The 23,731-nt window shown below is 38.0% G+C and overlaps 1 protein-coding gene across 1 annotated transcript in view; it reads right to left on the bottom strand.

The window, feature by feature from the left end:
* The window catches only part of DSCAM (DS cell adhesion molecule), a 717,945-nt gene that overhangs the window by 200,723 nt on the left and 493,491 nt on the right, over positions 1–23,731 (bottom strand). The window contains exon 21 of the mRNA XM_053705914.1: positions 6,747–6,864. Within this exon, the coding sequence (XP_053561889.1) occupies positions 6,747–6,864 (118 nt within the window). The remainder of the gene's footprint in view (positions 1–6,746; positions 6,865–23,731) is intronic.

Genomic DNA, 23,731 nt, shown 5'->3' with positions numbered 1-23,731 from the left:
GCAATCTATTAGAATGGTATATGAAGCTTGACTATCAAGATAAATTTCACCTGCAAAGGTGAAAGATGTCACCAGTGTATAATGTAGGTCTGAGGGCTGCAGATTCTCCACACAGGGCCAATAGATAGACACATTCAAAGGAACGTGTAATAACAAAATAAAAGGATAAAAATGTCTCATGTTGATTTGAAGCATAATATTTTCTGCGGCAACAACGAGGGAAAACGAGCAGTACTGAAATAAGTGCAGTAATCTAAGTTGGCATTTTTATGACACGCATTTGAAGTGGACAATTGCATTAAAACGACATTAAACATGTCAGAGGCCCTAAGAGATAAAAGTGATTTTCTTACATTCATCGCTGGGTTTTATATTTAGCTATCAGTCTTTAAAGCGTCAAGCTTTTACCCTTAGAGTATTCAGGGGCCTACTGTTATGAGTTTGTCAACTAAAAAGAGATTTCTTTTCATCTTAAAACTGTGCAGTGGTTCTTGTATTTGAATCTGAATCTTTATTATAAAGTTAATGCAACTTGATAAATACAAGTATACACTCGATAAAAAATGCATGCGCCAGACCAGAATATAACATACGCATATTTATTTTCCTTGTGTATTGTAAAATGTTGTGTCTTTGAAAATTCCTGTGCTGAATAAAACTCCTTCTCTTTTTATTTGTAGAGGTAACTGTGTGTTCTGGTCAACCAACAGTGTGAGAGTTTCAATCAACGAGGTATATATCTTATGGTTTTAGTTGTGGATAAACATTCATCAATTCAAACAGTTTTAACATAACCCTTTTCCTTTAATTTGACATAGCTGACGTATTTAAAGGGACTTGAAACCCAAAATTCTTCTTTTGTGATTTAGATAAAAAATACAGTTTTAAACAAGATTCAAATTTACTTCTGTTATCTATTTTGCTTCATTCTTTAAATATCCTTTGTTGAAGAAATAACCATGTACATGGGTGAGCCAATCACACGAGGCATCTTTGTGTAGCCACCAATCGACAGCTATTGAGCCTATCTAGATATGCTTTTCAACAAAGGATATCAAAAGAAGGTAGCAAATTAGATAAAAGAAGTAAATTGAAAAGCTATTTAAAATTGCATGCTCTTTCTAAACCTTTAAACAAAAAAAAAATTGGGTTTCATGTCTATTTAATTATAAGCATGATGTACATTTTCTTGAGTTTAGTGTCCATTTAAACTGATAAAACAAAAGCAAGATTTAAGGGGACACTAAACGTTTAATTGTTGTGCTTATTATGCTTCATAAAAATAATCCTATTGCTGCCTTTGCAGTTTTTCCAGTGTCCCTTATATCCTTATTATTACCCCTGTGTATAGATATTTATCTGATTCACAGGCAACCCAACACTGAAGTGTGTTTTTCTCAAACTCCCGCAAGCTGAGAGGGTTACAACCAATCAAAAGCTGGGTGCCACTACACTCAGTAACAAAGTGCTATCTGGGCTAGTTTTCCAGTGGATTGGGTTAGTAACACTGGAGTCAAAATAAGGATATGGGGGGGGGGGATATCTGCAGCAGATGCAAAGGCAGCAATAGGCTTGTTATTCTTGTTAGAAGCATAAAATAAAATTTAGGGTTTAACCAATCAAATCCCTTTTAGGTAATCTGTAGTCCATGACTCTTATTCCTATACATCTGAACTACCATGTGAAAAGAAAAAGGTGTTGGAACACGGAAGATATATCATTTGAAACAAGCCAACATTAAGTTTTAAGTAAATAAAGAATTAAAATAAAAAAACACAAAATAGCTTCCTGAAAGGTGTTTTTAGATAATTCTAAATACTCCAACCCCCATGCATAATATTATGTGATATTGTGCCTTCACTGCTTGATGAAAGTGTTAGATAAGTGGGATATGGGGTTTGGAAATGTACTGGAAAGGCTCACAATTTTTAAGCAATTGGCAAAGGAATTACCATGGATTAGAATGGGGAGTCCCATTGGGGACCACTGAACAGGCAAACAACAATTATCCTAATGAGCCAGTAGAGTAGTCTAACAAATCTGAGAAAATGAGTAAAACAAATGTGGGGTCCGCTAATATAACAAATATACTGTAACTGGAAAAAAAAGATGCAGAGAAGAAAAAAGCAGCCAGTAGGTAAGGAGGTGGGCTCCTAGGCGGAAAGTTTGCAAGAGAAAACAGCTGTGAGGTTCAGAGAGAAATGTAAATGGTTTTGGATATGGTAGAAAATGTGACATAGTAAAAAAAGAAGCAAGGCAAATATAGAGGCCTAGATTGCAAGCTTTGCATTAGAGGCTATGCGGTGCCAACGAGCAGTTTTGTTTCACTGCTCACTTTCCTACAGCGCTGGTATTACGAGTTTTCAGAAACCCGGCGTTAAAAGACAAGAAGTGAGCATTGAGCAACATTTTGCTCATTACCGCAGCTCCAATACCAGTGCTGCTTAAGTCAGCGGTGAGCTGGTCGTACGTGCTCGTGCACGATTTTCCCATAGGAATCAACGGGGAGAGCCGGTTGAGAAAAAGTCTAACACCTGCAAAAAAGCAGTGTAAAGCTCCTTAACACAGCCCCATTGATTCCTATTGGGAAATAAAATTTATGTTTACACCTAACACCCTAACATAAACCTGAGTCTAAACACCCCTAATCTTACACTTATTAATAACTACATTATATTTATTAACCCCTAATCTGCCGCTCCGGACACCGCCACCACCTACATTATATGTATTAACCCCTAATCTGCTGCCCCCATCATCGCCGACACCTACATACTATTTATTAACCCCTAAGCTGCCGCCTCTAACGTCGCCGCCACTATAATAAACATATTAACCCCTAAACCGCCGCACTCCCACATTGCAAACATTAGTTAAATATTATTAACCCCTAATCTGTCGCGCCTAACATTGACGCCACCTACCTACATTTAGTAACCTCTAATCTGCCGCCCCCAATGTCGCCGCCACTATATTAAAGTTATTAACCCCTAAATTTAAGTCTAACCCTAACCCTAACACCCCTTAACTTAAATATAGTTTAAATAAATCTAAAGAAAATTCTTATCATTAACTACATTATTCCTATTTAAAACTAAATACTTACCCATAAAATAAACACTAAACTAGCTACAATATAACTAATAGTTACATTGTATCTAGCTTAGGGTTTATTTTTATTTTACAGGCAAGTTTGTATTTATTTTAACTAGGTAGAATAGTTATTAAATAGTTATTAACTATTTAATAACTACCTAGCTAAAATAAATACAAAAGTACCTGTAAAATAAAACCTAACTTAAGTTACAATATCACCTAACACTACACTATAATTAAATAAATTAACTAAATTAAATACAATTACCTAAATTAAATTAAATTAGCTACAGTACAAAAAAAAACAAACAATAAATTACAGAAAATAAACAAATTACAGATATTTAAACGAATTACACCTAATCTAATATCCCTATCAAAATAAAAAAGCCCCCCCAAAATAAAAAAAAACCCTAGCCTAAACTAAACTACCAATAGCCCTTAAAAGGGCCTTTTGCGGGGCATTGCCCCAAAGTAATCAGCTCTTTTACCTGTAAAAAAAAAAATACAAACAACCCCCCCAATAATAAAACCCACCTAAAAAAAACTAAGCTCCCCATTGCCATGAAAAGGGCATTTGGATGGGCATTGCCATTAAAAGGGCAGTTAGCTCTTTTGCAGGCCCAAACCCTAACCTAAAAATAAAACCCACGCTATACACCCTTAAAAAAACCTAAGACTAACCCCCTGAAGATCGACTTACCGGGAGAAGTCTTCATCCAAGCCGGGCCGAAGTCCTCAACAAAGCCGGCAGAAGTCTTCATCCAAGCCGGGCGAAGTGGTCCTCCAGACGGGCAGAAGTCTTCATTCCTTCATTCAGACGGCATCTTCTATCTTCATCCATCTGGCGCGGAGCGGGTCCATCTTCAAGACATCCGACGAGGAGCATCCTCTTCATCCGACGACTAAAGACGAATGAAGGTACCTTTAAGTGATGTCATCCAAGATGGGGTCACTTAGATTCTGATTGGCTGATAGAATTCTATCAGCCAATCGGAATTAAGGTAGAAAAAATCCTATTGGCTGATTCAATCAGTCAATAGGATTGAAGTTAAATCCTATTGGCTGATCCAATCAGCCAATAGGATTGAGCTTGCATTCTATTGGCTGATTTGAACAGCCAATAGAATGCAAGCTCAATCCTATTGGCTGATTGGATCAGCCAATACGATTGAAGTTCAATCCTATTGGCTGATTGCATTAGCCAATAGGATTTTTTCTACCTTAATTCCGATTGGCTGATAGAATTCTATCAGCCAATCGGAATCTAAGGGACGCCATCTTGGATGACGTCACTTAAAGGTACCTTCATTCATCTTTAGTCATCAGATGAAGAGGATGCTCCGCGTCGGATGTCTTGAAGATGGACCCGCTCCGCGCCGGATGGATGAATATAGAAGATGACGTCTGGATGAAGACTTCTGCCCGTCTGGAGGACCACTTCGCCCGGCTTGGATGAAGACTTCTCCCGGCTTTGTTGAGGACTTCGGCCCGGCTTGGATGAAGACTTCTCCCGGCTTCGTTGAGGACTTCGGCCAGGCTTGGATGAAGACTTCTCCTGGTAAGTCGATCTTCAGGGGGTTAGTGTTAGTTTTTTTTAAGGGTGTATTGGGTGGGTTTTATTTTTAGGTTAGGGTTTGGGTTTTGGGCCTAGAAAAGAGCTAACTGCCCTTTTAAGGGCAATGCCCATCCAAATGCCCTTTTCAGGGCAATGGGGAGCTTATGTTTTTTTAGATAGTATTTTATTTGGGGGGTTGGTTGTGTGGGTGGTGGGTTTTACTGTTGGGGGGTTGTTTGTATTTTTTTTTACAGGTAAAAGAGTTGATTACTTTGGGGCAATGCTTTGCAAAAGGCCCTTTTAAGGGTTATTAGTAGTTTAGTTTAGGCTAGGTTTTTTTTTATTTTGGGGGCTTTTTTTATTTTGATAGGGCTAATAGATTAGGTGCAATTAGTTTAAATATCTGTAATTTGTGTATTATTTTCTGTAATTTAGTGTTTTTTTGTACTTTAGCTAATTTAATTTAATTTAGGTAATTGTATTTAATTTAGTTAATTTATTTAATTATAGTGTAGTGTTAGGTGTTATTGTAACTTAGGTTAGGTTTTATTTTACAGGTACTTTTGTATTTATTTTAGCTAGGTAGTTATTAAATAGTTAATAACTATTTAATAACTATTCTACCTAGTTAAAATAAATACAAACTTGCCTGTAAAATAAAAATAAACCCTAAGATAGCTACAATGTAACTATTAGTTATATTGTAGCTAGCTTAGGGTTTATTTTATAGGTAAGTATTTAGTTTTAAATAGGAATAATTTAGTTAATTATAGTAATTTTATTCAGATTTATTTTAATTATATTTAAGTTAGGGGGTGTTAGGGTTAGACTTAGATTTAGGGGTTAATACATTTAGTATAGTGGCGGCGACATTGGGGGCGGTAGATTAGGGGTTAATAAATATAATGTAGGTGGTGGCGGTGTCCGGAGCGACAGATTAGGGGTTAATAATTTTATTTTAGTGTTTGCTATGCGGGAGGGCCTCGGTTTAGAGGTTAATAGGTAGTTTATGGGTGTTAGTGTACTTTTTAGCACTTTAGTTATGAGTTTTTTGTTACGGCGTTGTACCATAAAACTCTTAACTACTGACTTTTAAATGTGTTAGGACTCTTGGAGGTAGAGGGTGTACCGCTCACTTTTTGGCTTCCCAGGACAGACTCGTAATATCAGCGCTATGGAAGTCCCATAGAAAAAAGACTTTACAAAGTTTACGTAAGTCGTTTTGCGGTAAGGCCAAAGAAGTGTGCGGAGACCCTAAACCTTCAAGACTCGTAATACCAGCGGACGTAAAAAAGCAGCGTTAGGACCTCTTAACGCTGCTTTTTTACCCTAATGCACAACTCGTAATCTAGCCAAGAGTTTCTTAAGAATTATAATGATTAGGTTTTCATTTAAGGAAGATGGAAAAAAAGTCAGGTGTAAGAGAAAGGAAGTACTGTGTATAGCACAAAATATGTCATATGACACAGAATAATTATGATTATTGTCCCTTACCTATTGGTTCCACATTTTCTTTAATGTATACAGGAATTGCAAATTGGAGCTTAACAATTTAATTTGTTAATCTGCTGAATTGGTCACAGAAAAGGAAAAAATGTTTTTAAGGTGCTTTTTCCTAGACAACAAAACTATTTTAGTATTGCTAACAACATTACAGCTGCAGCGCAGACCTTGTTTTTTAATATATATATATATATATATATATATATATATATATATATATATATATACCATATATATTAAATGTAATATAAGTATCTTGTATAAGTAATGTAAGATGTCAAAAAAAAATATTGGTAAATTTTCTCTCTGGGTAAGTAGCTTTCAACCCCTGACTAGTAAACAATAGTGCTAATTTTCCACCCCTATATATACTTTATATTTACATATATATTTATATAGCTGAAGCTGTTGAGTATTTTTTACAAGGGGTCATGATCTCAAGCAGAAGGATAGTAGGTTCAGGAGTAATTTGTGTGAGCGATTCTTCACAGAAAGGGTGATTAATTCATGGCATAAACTTTGATTAGAGGTTTCTACAGTTCTAAAAGTCATGCAAACCTTGCATGCTGCACATTTAGTTGCTGGTTACCTTTCCTTCATCCATTTGACGGTTGGAGATGGATCCCCTACAGCTTTACATGGCAAGACAATATCCTTCATCCACGGTGTAGTTACAGTGCCACTAAAGGTTAAGATTCTAGCTGGAGCTGAAATCGAACACAGATTATTGCTTCAACCAACTTGTTCAATGTAATAGCATATTAATTATTTAACAACTGAAATGTGGCCTAAACTGGTAAAATAAATAAACTATTATTTGTACACTGATGTGTCATGTATTCATGTTGCTAACATATTAAACATTATTTCAGGTTGAGAAGATAAAATATTTATCTTTTAACTCCTTGGATACCATAGACAAGTGGATCAAAGCTCTATGTTGCAGTGAAAGAATATATATGATTTTTTTTATGTAATCTTCAGTTTATACTTTTAGCTAATAGTGTGTAACCCAAAATTCTTCTTGTGAGGACCTCACTCTGGGGAATAATTTGAGCTTGTCAGTTTACCCTGACAGGTAATACTTCTTATAGGATTAAATTACTCCAGTCAAGTCAGTTACTAATAAGTTTGTACTGGTTATTAGAGTTGTACTCATAGTTAGATCGTTTACTTAAAAATACACATTGCAACTAAAAGTTCTTTTGGAAAACGCATTATGGTCAACATTTATCTATAGATGGCAACTTACAAATATGCTTGTAGAACTGAGATAACCTTGGTGTAACATGGTATATTTCAGAAACATGCAATTGAATAATACTTAAATGCAAGAAAATCCCTTGAAGGACACGCAACTGCCATTTATGAGGTATAAAGAAGGGTGCTTAATAGGGTGTTGACAATATAAAGCAAATGCCTCTATATACAAGCTTAAGAGCACTATTTAGTCACATTTTGGATACTTATGAGCCACCATTTGTAAAATAATCTGCATCTCATTTATACAAAAGTAGCTCTCTCCTGTTGCACACAATGAGGCCCATTTATCAAGCTCCGCATGGAGCTTGTGAGTCCATGTTTCTGGTGAGTCTTCAGACTCACCAGAAACAGCAGTTATGAAGCAGTGGTCTAAAGACCGTTGCTCCATAACCCTGTCTGCCTGTTCTGAGTAGGCGGACAGGAATCGGCACAATTCAACCAGATCAAGTACAATCGGGTTGATTGACACCTCCCTGCTGGCGGGCGATTGGCCGCGAGTCTGCAGGGGGCAGCGTTGCACCAGCAGCTCTTGTGAGCTGCTGGTGCAATGCTGAATACGGAGAGTGTATTGCTCTTCACATTCAGCGAGGTCTTGCGGACCTGATCCGCACTGTCAGATCAGGTCCGCAAGACCTTTGATAAATAGGCCTCAATGCCTTCTACATTGTTTTGATTTGGGCATTTAATTTTTTGCTCCCTCCCAAAAAAAAAAACAAAAAAAAAAACCTGTGGATACTCATGAGCATACCCCCCCCCACACACACACACACACACAAGATGTTAGGGATTGACGTTTCTCTACATCTTTCCTACTTCCTGTTGTTTTAGGCAATTTGCAGCTGAAGTGTTGTGGGTATCATACTATTGGCATTACATTTTTGTGGGAATCAGAACAGTATCAATGAAATGTTGACATTCGTAATGTTGGCAAAAGAAGGCACTGCCTATGCTATCACATAGAGTATCACAGGGCAAAATTGTGGAATCCTTAATTAAACCCTGTGGTTTCTTGAAAACTATGATGTATTTCTTCTCAGTGCTTTAGAGGCCCTAAATGTCACTATTATGACACCTGTTACGTTTCAGTTGGCTATTTTTTAGATAACATTTTAATAGTTGTGAAATTTTGACTGGTTGCTTTATGATTATCAGATCAAGACCCTGCTGAACCACCTATCAAGACTACAGTGCTTCTGGCTGACACCTCACTCCTATTTTTTTAACCACATTTGGATAATCCAAAAGTTGATACCTACTGATTTTATTCTAATGTTTGTCTCACAAAAAAAGAGAAAAATTACATATTTTCATTAAAAAATTGTATACTACCTAAGTTTAGAAAATTATCAACTTGTCCATTTTTCTAATAGTAAAAAACATACAGAAGAAAAAACACATCTTATCAAATTGTACACAGTTTAATGACTTGAACCTCTCTAAAGGCTAGATTATGAGTAGAGCATTAACTGTTGAGCGCGAGCGATAATGGGTATATCGCGACTCTTTGCGTTCATTGGAAGTAGCGTGCTTATTATCAGTTGAAAGTAAGCGTGTTCACTTGAGTGCAATCCAATTTAAAGCGTGTTGGGATAGCGTGCCTTTAGAGCACCAGGTTAACTGTTACACTAGACAAAAAACTTAAACAAAACACATCAAAAATATATTTAAAAGTACAGTTAAACTCAAAATTACACTGTCTGAAAAAAATTATTTTACAAAATAGCATAAAAAGCTATAAGGGCTCAAAGATATGAGGTCGCAGGTGTTAGGAATAAATAAAGGCTGTAAAAGGCTTTAACTTAGAGATACATACATACACATGTCTAAATATGCATTTGCATGTATATATGTAAATATATATATATATATATATATATATATATATATATATATATATATATATATATATACAGTATATGTATGTGTGTGTGTACAGATGTATTTATGTAGTTATGTGTTTTACAGTATATTTACTGTACATATTCAAAATTCCAATGTTCTTCACTTACAGGATAATGTCCTTTTGATGGTAAATAGATATTTCTTTACATATATCTGTATATACCTATACCTTCACTTCCATTCCTATATATATCTATATAAGTATACATGTCTATTTTACATGAACAGTATCAGATATATATAGAACTATATATTTTATAATACAAAGTACATTATTTTTAGTTTTGCTTTGTGAATCTTTCCGAATATGGTGAGTCCATGGTGTCATCATTTACTGTTGGAAATATCACTCCTGGCCAGCAGGAGGAGGCAAAGAACACCACAGCAAAGCTGTTAAGTATCACTCCCCTTCCCACAACCCCCAGTCATTCGACCAAAAGGAAATGGAGAAAAAAAGGAGTAATACAAGGTGCAGAGGTGCCTGAGTTTTAGTAAAAAAATAACTGTCGTAAAATAAGGGCATAACATTGATCAGGTAAGCATACATTTTGTTTTCTTTCCTAAGATATGGTGAGTCCACGGTGTGATTATTTACTGTTGGGAACCAATACCCAAGCTAGAGAACACAGATGACAAGTGAGGGACAAGACAGGGAGACCTAAACGGAAGGTACCCCCGCTTGAAGAACCTTTCTCCCAAAAGAAGCCTCAGCCAAGGCAAAAAGTACCAAATTTGGAAAATTTGGAAAAAGTATGCAAAGAGGACCAAGTTGCAGCCTTGCAAATCAGTCCCATAGAAGCTTCATTTTTGAAAACCCAAGAAGAGGAGACAGCTCTCATGAAATAAGCCGTAACTCTCTCAGGAGGCTGCTGACCAGCAGTCTCATAAGCAAAACAAATTATACTTCTTAACCAGAGAGAAAGAGAAGTAGCAGAAGCTTTCTGACCTTTACGTTTCCCAGAGAAACAAACAAACAGGGAAGAAGATGGGCAAAAATCCTTAGTCGCCTGTAAATAAAATTTTAAAACACGCACAACATCCAAGTAGTGCAATAAACCTTCTTTGTGAGAAGAAGGACTAGGACATAGACAAGGAACAACAATTTCCTGATTAATATTTTTATCCAAAACCACTTTAGTAAGGAAACCTAACTTAGTACGAAGAACCGCCTCATCGGCATGAAATATAAGTTGAATCACACTGCAAGCTGAAAGTTTTGACACTCTCTGAGCAGAAGAGATAGCAATAATTAAACAAAAACTTCCAAGATAATATCTATGGAATGCAATGGCTCAAACGGAGCCAGCTGCAAAACTTTAAGAACAAGGTTAAGGCTCCAAGGAGGAGCAACAGACTTAAACACAGGCCTGATTCTGACCAGGACCTGACAAAAAAAGTGCAAATCCGGCACATCCACCAGATGCTAATGTAGCAAAATAGATTATGCAGAACTCTGGGTACTAACTGACAAACCCTTCTTCAGACCTTCTTGGAGAAAGACAAAATCCTAGTATTCCTGACTCTACTCCAAGAGTAACCCTTGGATTCACACCAATAAGATATTAATGCCATATCTTATGGTAAATCTTTCTAGTAACTGGCATACAAACCTGAATCATGGTCTCAATGACTGACTCAGGAAAAAACACTCTTAGTTACAATCTCCAAGCAGTCAGCTTCAGAGAAATGAGATTTGGATAAAGGAAGGTACTCTGAATCCGAAGGTCCTTCCTCAGAGGCAGTCTCCAAGGTAGGAGAGATGACATCTCCACTAGGTCTGCATACCAGATCCTGTGAGGTCACTCAGGGGCTATTAGAATCACCAACGCTCTCTCCTGTTTGATACAAGCAATGATTTGTGGAAGGAGAGCAAACAAAGGAAATAGGTATGCAAGACTGAAATCCCAAGAAAACTGGCAGAACATCAATCAGGGAAGTCTGAGGATCACTTGACCATGAACCGTACCTTGGAAGCTTGGCATTCTGTCGAAACGCCCTCAGAAGCCAACTCCGGAATCCCCCTTTGAGGGTTCACCTAGAGAACATCTCCGGATGGAGAGCCCACTCCCCGAGATGAAATGGCTGTTTATTCAGAAGTCCAATTCCCAATTGCCCACCCCTGGAAAGTGGATGACAGACAGCAAATTTGAGCTTCCGCCCGTGAACAATCCAAGTCACCTCCTACATGGCTAAGGAACTCTAAGTTCCTCCCTGGTGGTTGATGTAAACCATTGAGGGGATATTGTCCTACTGGAACCAAGCTAAGGACGACTGAGGCCAAGCCATCAGAGCATTGGAAATCGCTCTCAACTCCAAGATGTTAAAGAGGAGAGCAGACACTTCTGAGACCATAAACCCTGTGCCTTAAACAAGTCCCATACTGCTTTCCAGCTCAGCAGGTTGGAGTCTGTGGTCACATCACCCAGGAATGTCTCCAGAAGCACGCACCCTAAGACAGGTACTCCTAAAAAAACATTACAGGAGAAAGACTCTTGTCGACTAATCTAGATCTATCCTCTGTGACAGATCCGGATGTTTTCCATTTTATGGAAAATAGCAATGGGAATGATGTCCATGGTAACCATCAGACCAATTCACTCCATACATTTAGTCACTGAAAAGTGAAGGTAAAATCAACTGCAGCTAGATCCAAACTCCCAACCTTCTGGTTGCAAGATGGCTAAGCTATCTACCGGACCACTAGAGCTTGCTGTTGGCCGAACAGTAGACTGCAGAGAGAGGAAAAGGAATAAATCCTTGATTATCTGACCTCTGTTAGAAAACTTCTCCTAGATAGAGATCTATTAAGGTCCCCAAATAAATCACCCTTGAAGATGGAACAAGGAAACTCTTCTCCAGATTCATTTCCCATCCATGGGGAAAATAGATTGGACAAGATCTCTTGAAAGACAGTTTGCTCGAAGGGATAATGACACCTGAACCATATATTGTCCAGAAAACCACCCTCACAATACCCCAAGACCTAAAAGTCTTTCTAGGATGATGAAACTCAGAATCTTAAGAAGATCCTGAATCATGGGAACAAAAAATACACATCCTTCAGGTCTATGTTTGTTATGTACAGGCCCTCTTGAACCAAATGAGAATGGATACTACTTTGAAGGTCAGAACCTGAGAAACGTGAGGTAAATACCTAGATCCCATTCCAAGACTGGGGCTTTAAATATCACTCCCAGAGAGGAAGGTCCTGAACCCAGTTGAAGGAAAGCCTCTCACCATACCTGGATTGCAGATACTCTAGAAGGAGAAATCTGCCCCTGGGAGGAAATCTTAGATTGGACTAAGTTTGGGATTCCAAAAGACATAACTGACCTTGCAGAAAGAGGAAAAGAAAAAATTACTTTAGTCTTACTATCTTGACGAGTGGCAGAAAAACTTTTTTTACCCATAAAGTCAGAGGAAAATTCTACCAGACCAAGTCCAAACAAGGTTTCATCCTAGAAAGGAAACATCAGAAGCGTGGATTTGGAGGAAACATATATTGAATCTGCAACCGCAGAACTATAAAGCCTAAGCTGTACCACTAAGCCACAGGTAGGCTTCTCAGCTGACCAAGATTTTAGCCACAATGTCCGGCGGGCTAGCACAGCAAGTCTAATAAAACAAGGCATTGCTCTAAATGAACAATTAAACCTTCAGCTTCTTATCCATGAATCTGTAAGGTGCTAGCTAACCTCCTCAGGGATCAAAGTTCTCTGAGCCATAGTAGAAAAGCTCCCTTCTACTAAGGGCACCATGCATTTTAATGGAGTCAGTGACAGGAAAATCCTTTAGAGGATGGGAGACAGAGAGAAAGGTATCCCTAGCTTCTCCTATTCCTGTGAAAAATCCCATAGCACGTCTAGAACACTTCCTCATAGGAAGGAAATCATAGAACTGATAAAGTTTACAAAACTTCCAAGGGTTGACAATGACAGGGGTATCGGTGTCGTCCAAGTAGCTAAAACCTCCTTTAACAGTACACGAGATGTTGAAGCATGCATCTGAAGGAGACCACTTCAGCATCAGAAGAAGGAATTATACTTTCTAGATCTGAGATTTCACCCTCAGAAACTACCTGCGAATCCTCCTCAACAGACTTAGTAGAGGGCCAACCTGTGTAGCAGCATGTGGAGCAGAAACCTTATTATCTGAAACTTTAAATGTCCTCTTGCATTTTCCCTGTAGGAATGGAAAAAACAAACCAAGCCGCAGATACCGCAGAGGATACCTGAGCTGCAAATTCTGTATGCAAATACACTCCTCCTGGAGATTGAGAGGAATCACAGGGCACTGCATGTGATGCCATAGAGGCTTGGGACGTTTAAGGAGAAAACTGTGGCATTGCCAGAACAGCATCATCCTGGGAGACATAAGGCTCATAAAGTCACATCTATCTGTACTATTCAATAGCAACTGCTAAACATTCAGCACAGAAAAATAAACATTTTAATTTTTCAAAATGTTCCTAGAGGCGAGAAGCTCCATCAAAAGGTATCTTTATTATCTTAAGATTAATTCCAAAGGTGATGGGTAGATCTTACAGAACAACAATTGTTCCTCGAGAGCCTTCATTTTGTACCTAGGAAAAGGCTTTTGCTCCACAAATATCTGAACATAAGCCCCACACAACTATAATGGTTAAAAGTAAGTTATATCATAACCCTTAACTTAAGGATATAACTTATTAAAACTTAAGGGACAAACACATTAAAAAGAAGAATTGAATGTTTTCAACAAACGTTACTAACATGTACTTTTTATTATATAGCAGGAAGAAAATCATGCAATACACTCCATGTTAAATTGGTATCTCAAAATATATAGCTCTCTAGGGTGTCCTACCACTAGGATAACAAAGTATTTTGTAAATAACACCACACAGCAGAAAAAGAACGTCACTCACTCTCAGCCTGAGAACGAGGCAGTGTTTATTTGCAGACACAGCAATCCCCTAAAATTGCGCTGCTCTTCACTGAGAAGGAGGGGGGGCCAAACATCGTATGGGGATGAGGCTCACTAAATTGTGCTTAACTTCATTTAACAGATGATAAAACATAAAATTTAAGAATCTCCAGAGTCATCTGTCGACACCAAAAGGGAATAAACATACGGGGCAGGGATAAAAATAATCATAATCATGGTAACGCTCCGCTTTAATAGATAGCGGAAAAAAATGGCCCCATAGGAATCTAATGGCTCCATTAGAGCTCTCATATAGGAAGCCTTAAGCTAATCTCATATTAAAAGGTTTCCTTCAATAAACAGAGAACTTGCTAAGATTTTAGGTTTAATAAGCCAGAATCTCTGTCCCTGAATATATTAATACGGAGACCAAACGAGGGATAACACCTTCCTGCCTTGAAGGAGATTAGACCCTGGTCTCCATATCACGTCATATAGTGCCTGCTCACTGCCATAAAAACCTTCCCCCTGAAGGATTTTAAGTCCCAAAGTAATTGCAGGCTTAAGTCTTAACCCCTTCAGTGCCAGTCTCCTTGCCCCAGAAGACAAAAGGCACTTACCTGCTCATCCAGTTGTCGGGCTGGAGGACAGCCGACACAGTATGAAAGGACGCCGCTCCTTACAGAGACCTGTGGAACAAAGAAAGAACAGAGTAAACCTACCCTGGCTTTCTATATAAGGGCAGCAACATGTTAGGAAAACGCAGTGAGGCCCACCTCAAAAGTTCTTAACTGCTTTAAAGCCACCACTGCCCTACTGAAGAGATTAACGTGGAGTACGGCTACATCCAGTCTTGAAAAGGTAAGATCAGAGTAAACCTACTCTGGCTTTCTAACTAGTTAAAATCTTGCTTGTAGCAAAAGAAATCCAATTTTCTTTAGACACCAAAACTTCACCTTCTCCATGTACAGAGGCAAAGAGAATGACTGGGGGTTGTGGGAAAGGAAGTGATACTAAACAGCTTTGCTGTGGTGCTCTTTGCCCCCTCCTGCTGGCCAGGAGTGATATTCCCAACAGTAAATGATGACACCGTGGACTCACCATATCTTAGGAAAGAAATATATACTTTTTTAAAAATCATAAAAATTATTAAAAAATATTAAACATACTGTAAAATATATAGATATATTCTATGAATTATTTAGAATATTTTCAATATGTTTAATAATTTTTATTATTTTTTTTTTAAATATTTTATATGTAATATTTCAATAACATTATCAAATTTTTATGTGCGCTAACCCGACCGCATTAAGATCTAAAGCCAGATTCGCAAAACACATATTTTACATTAATATATTCTTCACATAGAAAAAAAGGAACTTTTTATTCTTAAATGTATATGTTTGTATATATATATATATATATATATATATATATATATATATATATATATATATATATCATACTGTTCATGAAGAATACATATCTATACCTATTTATCTATAGAAATAGATATATAGGTATATGTATATACAAATATATATATATAGAAATATGTATTTAAGTATACAAACAAAAATGTATTCTATTTGAAGAACATGTGAAATATTAATATTTCATGTCGGGTTTAGCTATCTTGAATATACGCAGTCGGGTTAGCATGCGGTTATGGTTTATGTTGCACTGGGCAGGTTTACGCTCGGGTGAAAACATTTTACTTTCCACTGATAATACAAGCGCAACCCGAAGTGCAAAAAGTATCATTTAACTATGGTGTTTAGTCTGTGTGGTTATTTCTTATTGACCATTAATTTCATTTACAAATGTCATCGATAAAATGGGGCACAACATTTCATCTAAGTTGTTTTAACTATTTGGCTACCTGTGAGGAATGTATCATATTATTATTATTATTTCCCTAATCCAATCACATCGCCATCCCCAATCAAGGCCACTATTTCTAACGAGAAAATAGAATACACAAACCTATGGCTGATTAAACTACTAAATTATACTAATAATAATGCAGCTCACATTTGTATTAAAATATGTTTGAAAACTGCTATTTTAAAGTATCTTTAAATATTCACCTTTTCACTAACCAGAAAAAATGAACACATTCGAGCATTTAAGAGAACTACAATTACTATATATGTAAATGTTTAAAATTAAAAATAAAACAACAAAAAAATGAAAAACAGTGCTCTAGCTGAAAAAGAACAATTAAAATCTAAAAGGCAAGTTCAGTTTCCCCAAATTATCTCAAGCATATAATTAATCTATTTATCTCAACCTAAATTTACTTTTGTTATCCAGAGGGTGATTTTCAGCACAAGGACATCTTAGAGGGCAGGAAACCAAATGCTTGCATTCTCCAACACGAGCACAATTATACAGTATTTGTAACACAAAAAAAACTTTACTTGATCTTTGGCAAAATGTTCAGAATTTGAAAGTCTACAGATTAAAAAAGAAACCTACACCATGAATTATTAACTGCACTGCCATCTCTAGCTTCTGTGAATGCCCTTTTATTTATTTTTTTAAGGTGGCAAAGCTCCAACATTGAGGGTTAGTTTACTGTGAAGTGCTTATGTACAGCAGTATTGCAAACTGTAGCAACTGGTACAGCTTCAGACTTGAAAAAAACACCCAACTAAAGTTTTTCTGGTGGACAGATATATATATTTTTTAAGCATGAAAATGCATTAATTTCAACTGTGGACTTTGGTTTGTAGTTACAATCTAATTTATAAAAAATAATAATAATGTGACTATTTCTTGGGAAAGACACAAACATTGTACTGTGCATTAAATACAGAAATTGTATATTTCTCTTACTGAGGTTTACTGCATTATAGGTTCTTAGTACTGATGCACAAGGAGCATTAGAAGGAAGTACCTGTCAATGAATGAGCATTAGTAGGAAGCACCTGTCCACCAATGAGCATTAGTAGGTAGTACCTGTCAACCAATCAGAATTAGTAGGAAATACCTGTTAACAAATTAGCATTGGTAGGAAATACCCGTCAATCAATGAGTAAAAAATGCTTATCAGACAGCAAACATTAAGAAGTGTATAACTGGTAAAGATGTATTATCTATAAAATAATAATAAAAATGTTTAGATGATGTTCTTTCAGTTATTTGACAACATTGTGAGTACATTTTCCCTTTAAGTAAATCTGGGACGAGATTACCCTTGGAAATGTATAGTGCAGCCAGAAGACTGCATAAAACATTATTCGATAGTTCTTAGGAGCTAACTATAGAAACAACATTTCCTACTTAACTAGGATGTCTTTTCTTGAAATGTTTATTTCACACTGTGAAAATATTTCTCCCCGAGGTGTATAAACATTCACTTAAATTGAAGGCAGCTTCCAGCTTTTTGCTGTTAAGGTTGAAGGTGGTAAGTGAAGGATGAAATCCATCAATGTCATAATGTAAACCCTACACATCCAGGGTTCAATCACAGAGAAGGATCAGCTAAATGGCCACATTAGATGCTCATTAATCTGTGTTCCACTGGATGTGTATATATTAAGAAACCCTGCTGACTGGCTAGAATTCCAAAATGCTTCAGACTGGAAAGTACTTTGCAAAGAACAAAATCTGAAAACCTCACCATAGTTATTATCTTTATGAAAAAACATCAGCAAGATCACCTCTTAATTTTGATAAATCTTCCTAAAAAAAAAGGTGTCCGAAAGTTATAGTTGTAGTTTTAAAAGACACCATCCTTTATTATCAGTTTTTACCATTTATAGGTATATGTTTGAGTAAAATTAACATTTTTGTTTTACTACTGACAACATTTTTACCAAATAAAAATTGCCATTTAGAACATTAAGAAAAAGGGAAACTGATCAAAATAACAAAAAAAGGTACAGTGTGTTCAGACCTCGAAAGAAAACAAGTTCATATTGAGCTTCTTTAGTTTTGACAATTTAAGCATTTCCAAATGCAGTATGCACCTTTCGGGTCTAGAATTAGTTAGTAAACCTAATTGGGCACATAAATGTAAAATCCTGTGCCACAAGGACATTCTCACCAAACATGCATGTTAGTCCAAACTGCTCCACGGGATCTCCAACATAAGGGGGGATGAGATTTGGAAACTCTATGGAGTCTAAGGGGAACCCAATGCCATTTGGTCAATAGTTTGAAATATAATTCAAAGAGAGTTATACAGAGGATAGCCGACTTAGGGCTAAATAACGATTGTCGAGATAACCGCTATACGCAAGCATAAAGGGGTTTATTGCAGGTGTTTGCATGTTTCAGGTTTTCCGCTCGTATTACAAGCTGAATGTAAACGCAATCACTTGAGCCCAATCGCTATTTATGCTAGAATGATTACCATGTAGCTCTGGTTCATTGTTTCACAAGACAAAAAGTGTCACAAAACACATCAAAAATACATTACAAAGTACAGTTACGTTTATAATAACACCATATAATAAAAATTGTTAAAAAAAAATACACAAAAAAGATGTAGAAAACATATATACACATACAAATACATAAATACATATATATATATATATATATATATATATATATATATATATATATATATATATATATATATATAAATATATATGAATGAATTGGAGCCCTTTGCTGTCAAGTAAATGAAAGCAGAGAGAGAGAGAGAGAGAGGTATAGATATATATTTTACCAAAAAAAATAATAATTTATATATATATATATATATATATATATATATATATATATATATATATATATATATATATATGTGTGTGTGTGTGTGTTTTTATGTATAAATAGAACATATTCTGCAATGTGAAGAACATTGGAAAGGGAAGTATTAATATTTCATGTTGGGTTAGCGCACTTGAGAATATGTGATCGGGTTTGCACTTTTCTTGCTCCATTGACTTCTATGGGGAAATACAATGATGCCGTCACGATATTTTAAGCGTGCAAAAAGCTTACTTCGAGCAGAGTTAATGCATGAGCGGGAGTGCAAAATACTGCGTCACTCGTAATTTAGCGCAATAGTGAATTAGAATAACATTGTTGAATTTTCTCAATGCAGAAGATTGGTGAAGTTAATGCACAGCAAGGCAGCTAGAAAACCATGTGATACACCTCTAATGGTCATTTCAATGTTTGACCTAAAATGATATCAATACCATATTGACATCAATACCTACTATCCAATGGCAGCTGACCACATATAGATATCCATAAGTGCCTTAACAGATGAGAATGTATCCTTTTTCAATATGGCTGATCCCATGAAAAGTATTTACTTTTCATTTGCTTGAAGTACGAAGAAGAGAGCCATTATCAGAAGAAAATACATCCCGATCATCTGTTAACAGTTAACTCTAATAAACCTTTTGTTTTTCATGCAAAACAATATAACATAACATAACCCAGCATTTAGGATTGCATGGCTGTATAATTGCTAAAGTGACATAGAAGTCAAAATGAGACCTTTATGATTCCAATAGTGTAAAAATAAAATCCAATTTACAATTTTTCTTGGTATCCTTTGTTAAAACGTAGGCCTAGATTTAGAGTTTTGTCGGTAAAGACCCACCTAGCTAACGCTGCTTTTTTTTCCTACCGCTGCTTCAAAACAACGCTGGTATTGAAAGTTGTCTGAAGGGCTGCGTTTGGCTCCAAAAAGGGTGCGTTGAGCCGAATTTACCGCCACTTCAACCCTCAATTCCAGCGTTGCTTACGGTAGCGGTAAGCTGGCAAAACGTGCTCCTGCACGATTCCCCCATAGGAAACAATGGGGCAGTTTGGTATGAAAAAAACCTAACACCTGCAAAAAAGCAGCGTTAAGCTCCCAATGCAGCCCCATTGTTTCCTATGGGGAAACACTCTCTAAGTCTGCACCTAACACCCTAACATGTACCCCGAGTCTAAACACCCCTAACCTACACTTATTAACCCCTAATCTGCCGACCGGACCTCGCCGCCACTATAATAACATAATTTATGCTTACCTGATAAATTTATTTCTCTTGTAGTGTGTTCAGTCCACGGGTCATCCATTACTTATGGGATATATTCTCCTTCCCAACAGGAAGTTGCAAGAGGATCACCCAAGCAGAGCTGCTATATAGCTCCTCCCCTCACATGTCATATCCAGTCATTCGACCGAAACAAGACAAGAAAGGAGAAACTATAGGGTGCAGTGGTGACTGGAGTTTTAATTAAAATTTAGAACTGCCTCAAAAAAAGACAGGGCGGGCCGTGGACTGAACACACTACAAGAGAAATAAATTTATCAGGTAAGCATAAATTATGTTTTCTCTTGTTAAGTGTGTTCAGTCCACGGGTCATCCATTACTTATGGGATACCAATACCAAAGCTAAAGTACACGGATGATGGGAGGGACAAGGCAGGAACATTTAAACAGAAGGAACCACTGCCTGTAGAACCTTTCTCCCAAAAACAGCCTCCGAAGAAGCAAAAGTGTCAAATTTGTAAAATTTTGAAAAGGTATGAAGTGAAGACCAAGTTGCAGCCTTGCAAATCTGTTCAACAGAGGCCTCATTCCTAAAGGCCCAGGTGGAAGCCACAGCTCTAGTGGAATGAGCTGTAATTCTTTCAGGGGGCTGCTGTCCAGCAGTCTCATAGGCTAAACGTATTATGCTACGAAGCCAAAAAGAGAGAGAGGTGGCCGAAGCCTTTTGACCTCTCCTCTGTCCAGAATAAATGACAAACAGAGAAGAAGTTTGCCGAAAATCTTTAGTTGCCTGTAAGTAGAACTTCAGGGCACGGACTACATCCAGATTATGCAAAAGACGTTCCTTCTTTGAAGAAGGATTAGGACATAATGATGGAACAACAATCTCTTGATTGATATTCCTGTTAGAAACTACCTTAGGTAAAAACCCAGGTTTAGTACGCAGAACTACCTTGTCTGAATGAAAAATCAGATAAGGAGAATCACAATGTAAGGCAGATAACTCAGAGACTCTTCGAGCCGAGGAAATAGCCATCAAAAACAGAACTTTCCAAGATAACAGCTTAATATCAATGGAATGAAGGGGTTCAAACGGAACACCTTGAAGAACTTTAAGAACTAAGTTTAAGCTCCACGGCAGAGCAACAGTCTTAAACACAGGCTTAATCCTAGCTAAAGCCTGACAAAAAGCCTGAACGTCTGGAACTTCTGCCAGACGTTTGTGTAAAAGAATAGACAGAGCAGAAATCTGTCCCTTTAACGAACTAGCAGATAAACCCTTTTCTAAACCCTCTTGTAGAAAAGACAATATCCTAGGAATCCTAACCTTACTCCATGAGTAACTCTTGGATTCACACCAATATAAATATTTACGCCATATCTTATGGTAAATTTTTCTGGTAACAGGTTTCCGAGCCTGTATTAATGTATCAATAACCGACTCCGAGAAACCACGCTTTGATAGAATCAAGCGTTCAATCTCCATGCAGTCAGCCTCAGAGAAATTAGGCTTGGATGGTTGAAAGGACCCTGAATTAGAAGGTCCTGCCTCAGAGGCAGAGACCATGGTTGACAGGACGACATGTCCACTAGGTCTGCATACCAGGTCCTGCGTGGCCACGCAGGCACTATCAGAATCACCGATGCTCTCTCCTGTTTGATCTTGGCAATCAGTCGAGGCAGCAACGGAAACGGTGGAAACACATAAGCCATGTTGAAAACCCAAGGGGCTGCTAGTGCATCTATCAGCACCGCTCCCGGGTCCCTGGACCTGGATCCATAACAAGGAAGCTTGGCATTCTGGCGAGATGCCATGAGATCCAGTTCCGGTTCGCCCCAATGAAGAATCAGTTGGGCAAAGACCTCCGGGTGAAGTTCCCACTCCCCCGGATGAAAGGTCTGGCGACTTAGAAAGTCCGCCTCCCAGTTCTCCACGCCTGGGATGTAGATTGCTGACAGGTGGCAAGAGTGAGACTCTGCCCAGCGAATTATCTTCCAGACTTCTAACATCGCTAGGGAACTCCTGGTTCCCCCTTGATGGTTGATGTAAGCCACAGTCGTGATGTTGTCCGACTGAAATCTGATGAACCTCAGAGTTGCTAACTGAGGCCAAGCTAGGAGAGCATTGAATATTGCTCTTAATTCCAGAATGTTTATTGGGAGGAGTTTCTCCTCCTGAGTCCACGATCCCTGAGCCTTCAGGGAGTTCCAGACTGCGCCCCAGCCTAGTAGGCTGGCATCTGTTGTTACAATTGTCCAATCTGGCCTGCGAAAGGTCATTCCTTTGGACAGATGGACCCGAGACAACCACCAGAGAAGAGAATCTCTGGCCTCCTGGTCCAGATTCAGTAGAGGGGACAGATCTCAGTAATCCCCATTCCACTGACTTAGCATGCATAATTGCAGCGGTCTGAGATGCAGGCGCGCAAATGGCACTATGTCCATTGCCGCGACCATTAAGCCGATTACTTCCATGCACTGAGCTACTGATGGGCTTGGAATGGAATGAAGGACACGGCAAGCATTTAGAATATTTGATAACCTGGACTCCGTCAGGTAAATCTTCATCTCTACAGAATCTATAAGAGTCCCTAGAAAGGGAACCCTTGTGAGTGGTAATAGAGAACTCTTTTCCATGTTCACTTTCCACCCATGCGACCTCAGAAAAGCTAGAACTATCTCTGTATGAGACTTTGCATTTTGAAAACTTGACGCTTGTATCAGAATGTCGTCTAGGTACGGAGCCACCGCTATGCCTCGCGGTCTTAATACCGCCAGAAGTGAGCCCAGAACCTTTGTAAAAATTCTCGGGGCCGTAGCTAACCCAAAGGGAAGAGCTACAAACTGGTAATGCCTGTCTAGAAAGGCAAATCTTAGGTACCGATAATGATCTTTGTGAATCGGTATGTGAAGGTAGGCATCCTTTAAGTCCACTGTGGTCATATACTGACCCTCTTGGATCATGGGTAGGATGGTTCGAAAAGTTTCCATTTTGAACGATGGAACCCTTAGGAACTTGTTTAAGATCTTTAGGTCTAAGATTGGTCTTAAGGTTCCCTCTTTTTTGGGAACCACAAACAGATTTGAGTAAAAACCTTGCCCTTGTTCCGTCCGCGGAACTGGGTGGATCACTCCCATTACTAAGAGGTCTTGTACACATTGTAGAAATGCCTCTTTCTTTATTAGGTTTGTTGATAACCTTGACAGGTGAAATCTCCCTTGTGGAGGAGAAGCTTTGAAGTCCAGAAGGTATCCCTGAGATATGATCTCCAGCGTCCAGGGATCCTGAACATCTCTTGCCCAAGCCTGGGCGAAGAGAGAAAGTCTGCCCCCCACTAGATCCGTTTCCGGATAGGGGGCCCTTTCTTCATGCTGTCTTAGGGGCAGAAGTAGGCTTTCTGGCCTGCTTGCCCTTGTTCCAGGACTGGTTGCCTTTCCAACCCTGTCTGTAACGAGCAGCAGTTCCTTCTTGTTTTGGAGCGGAGAAAGTTGATGCTGCTCCTGCCTTGAAATTATGAAAGGCACGAAAATTAGACTGTTTGGC

Source organism: Bombina bombina, chromosome 3, assembly GCF_027579735.1.
Source record: "Bombina bombina isolate aBomBom1 chromosome 3, aBomBom1.pri, whole genome shotgun sequence".
NCBI lineage: Eukaryota > Metazoa > Chordata > Amphibia > Anura > Bombinatoridae > Bombina > Bombina bombina.
This window is presented reverse-complemented; position numbering and strand designations above follow the sequence as displayed.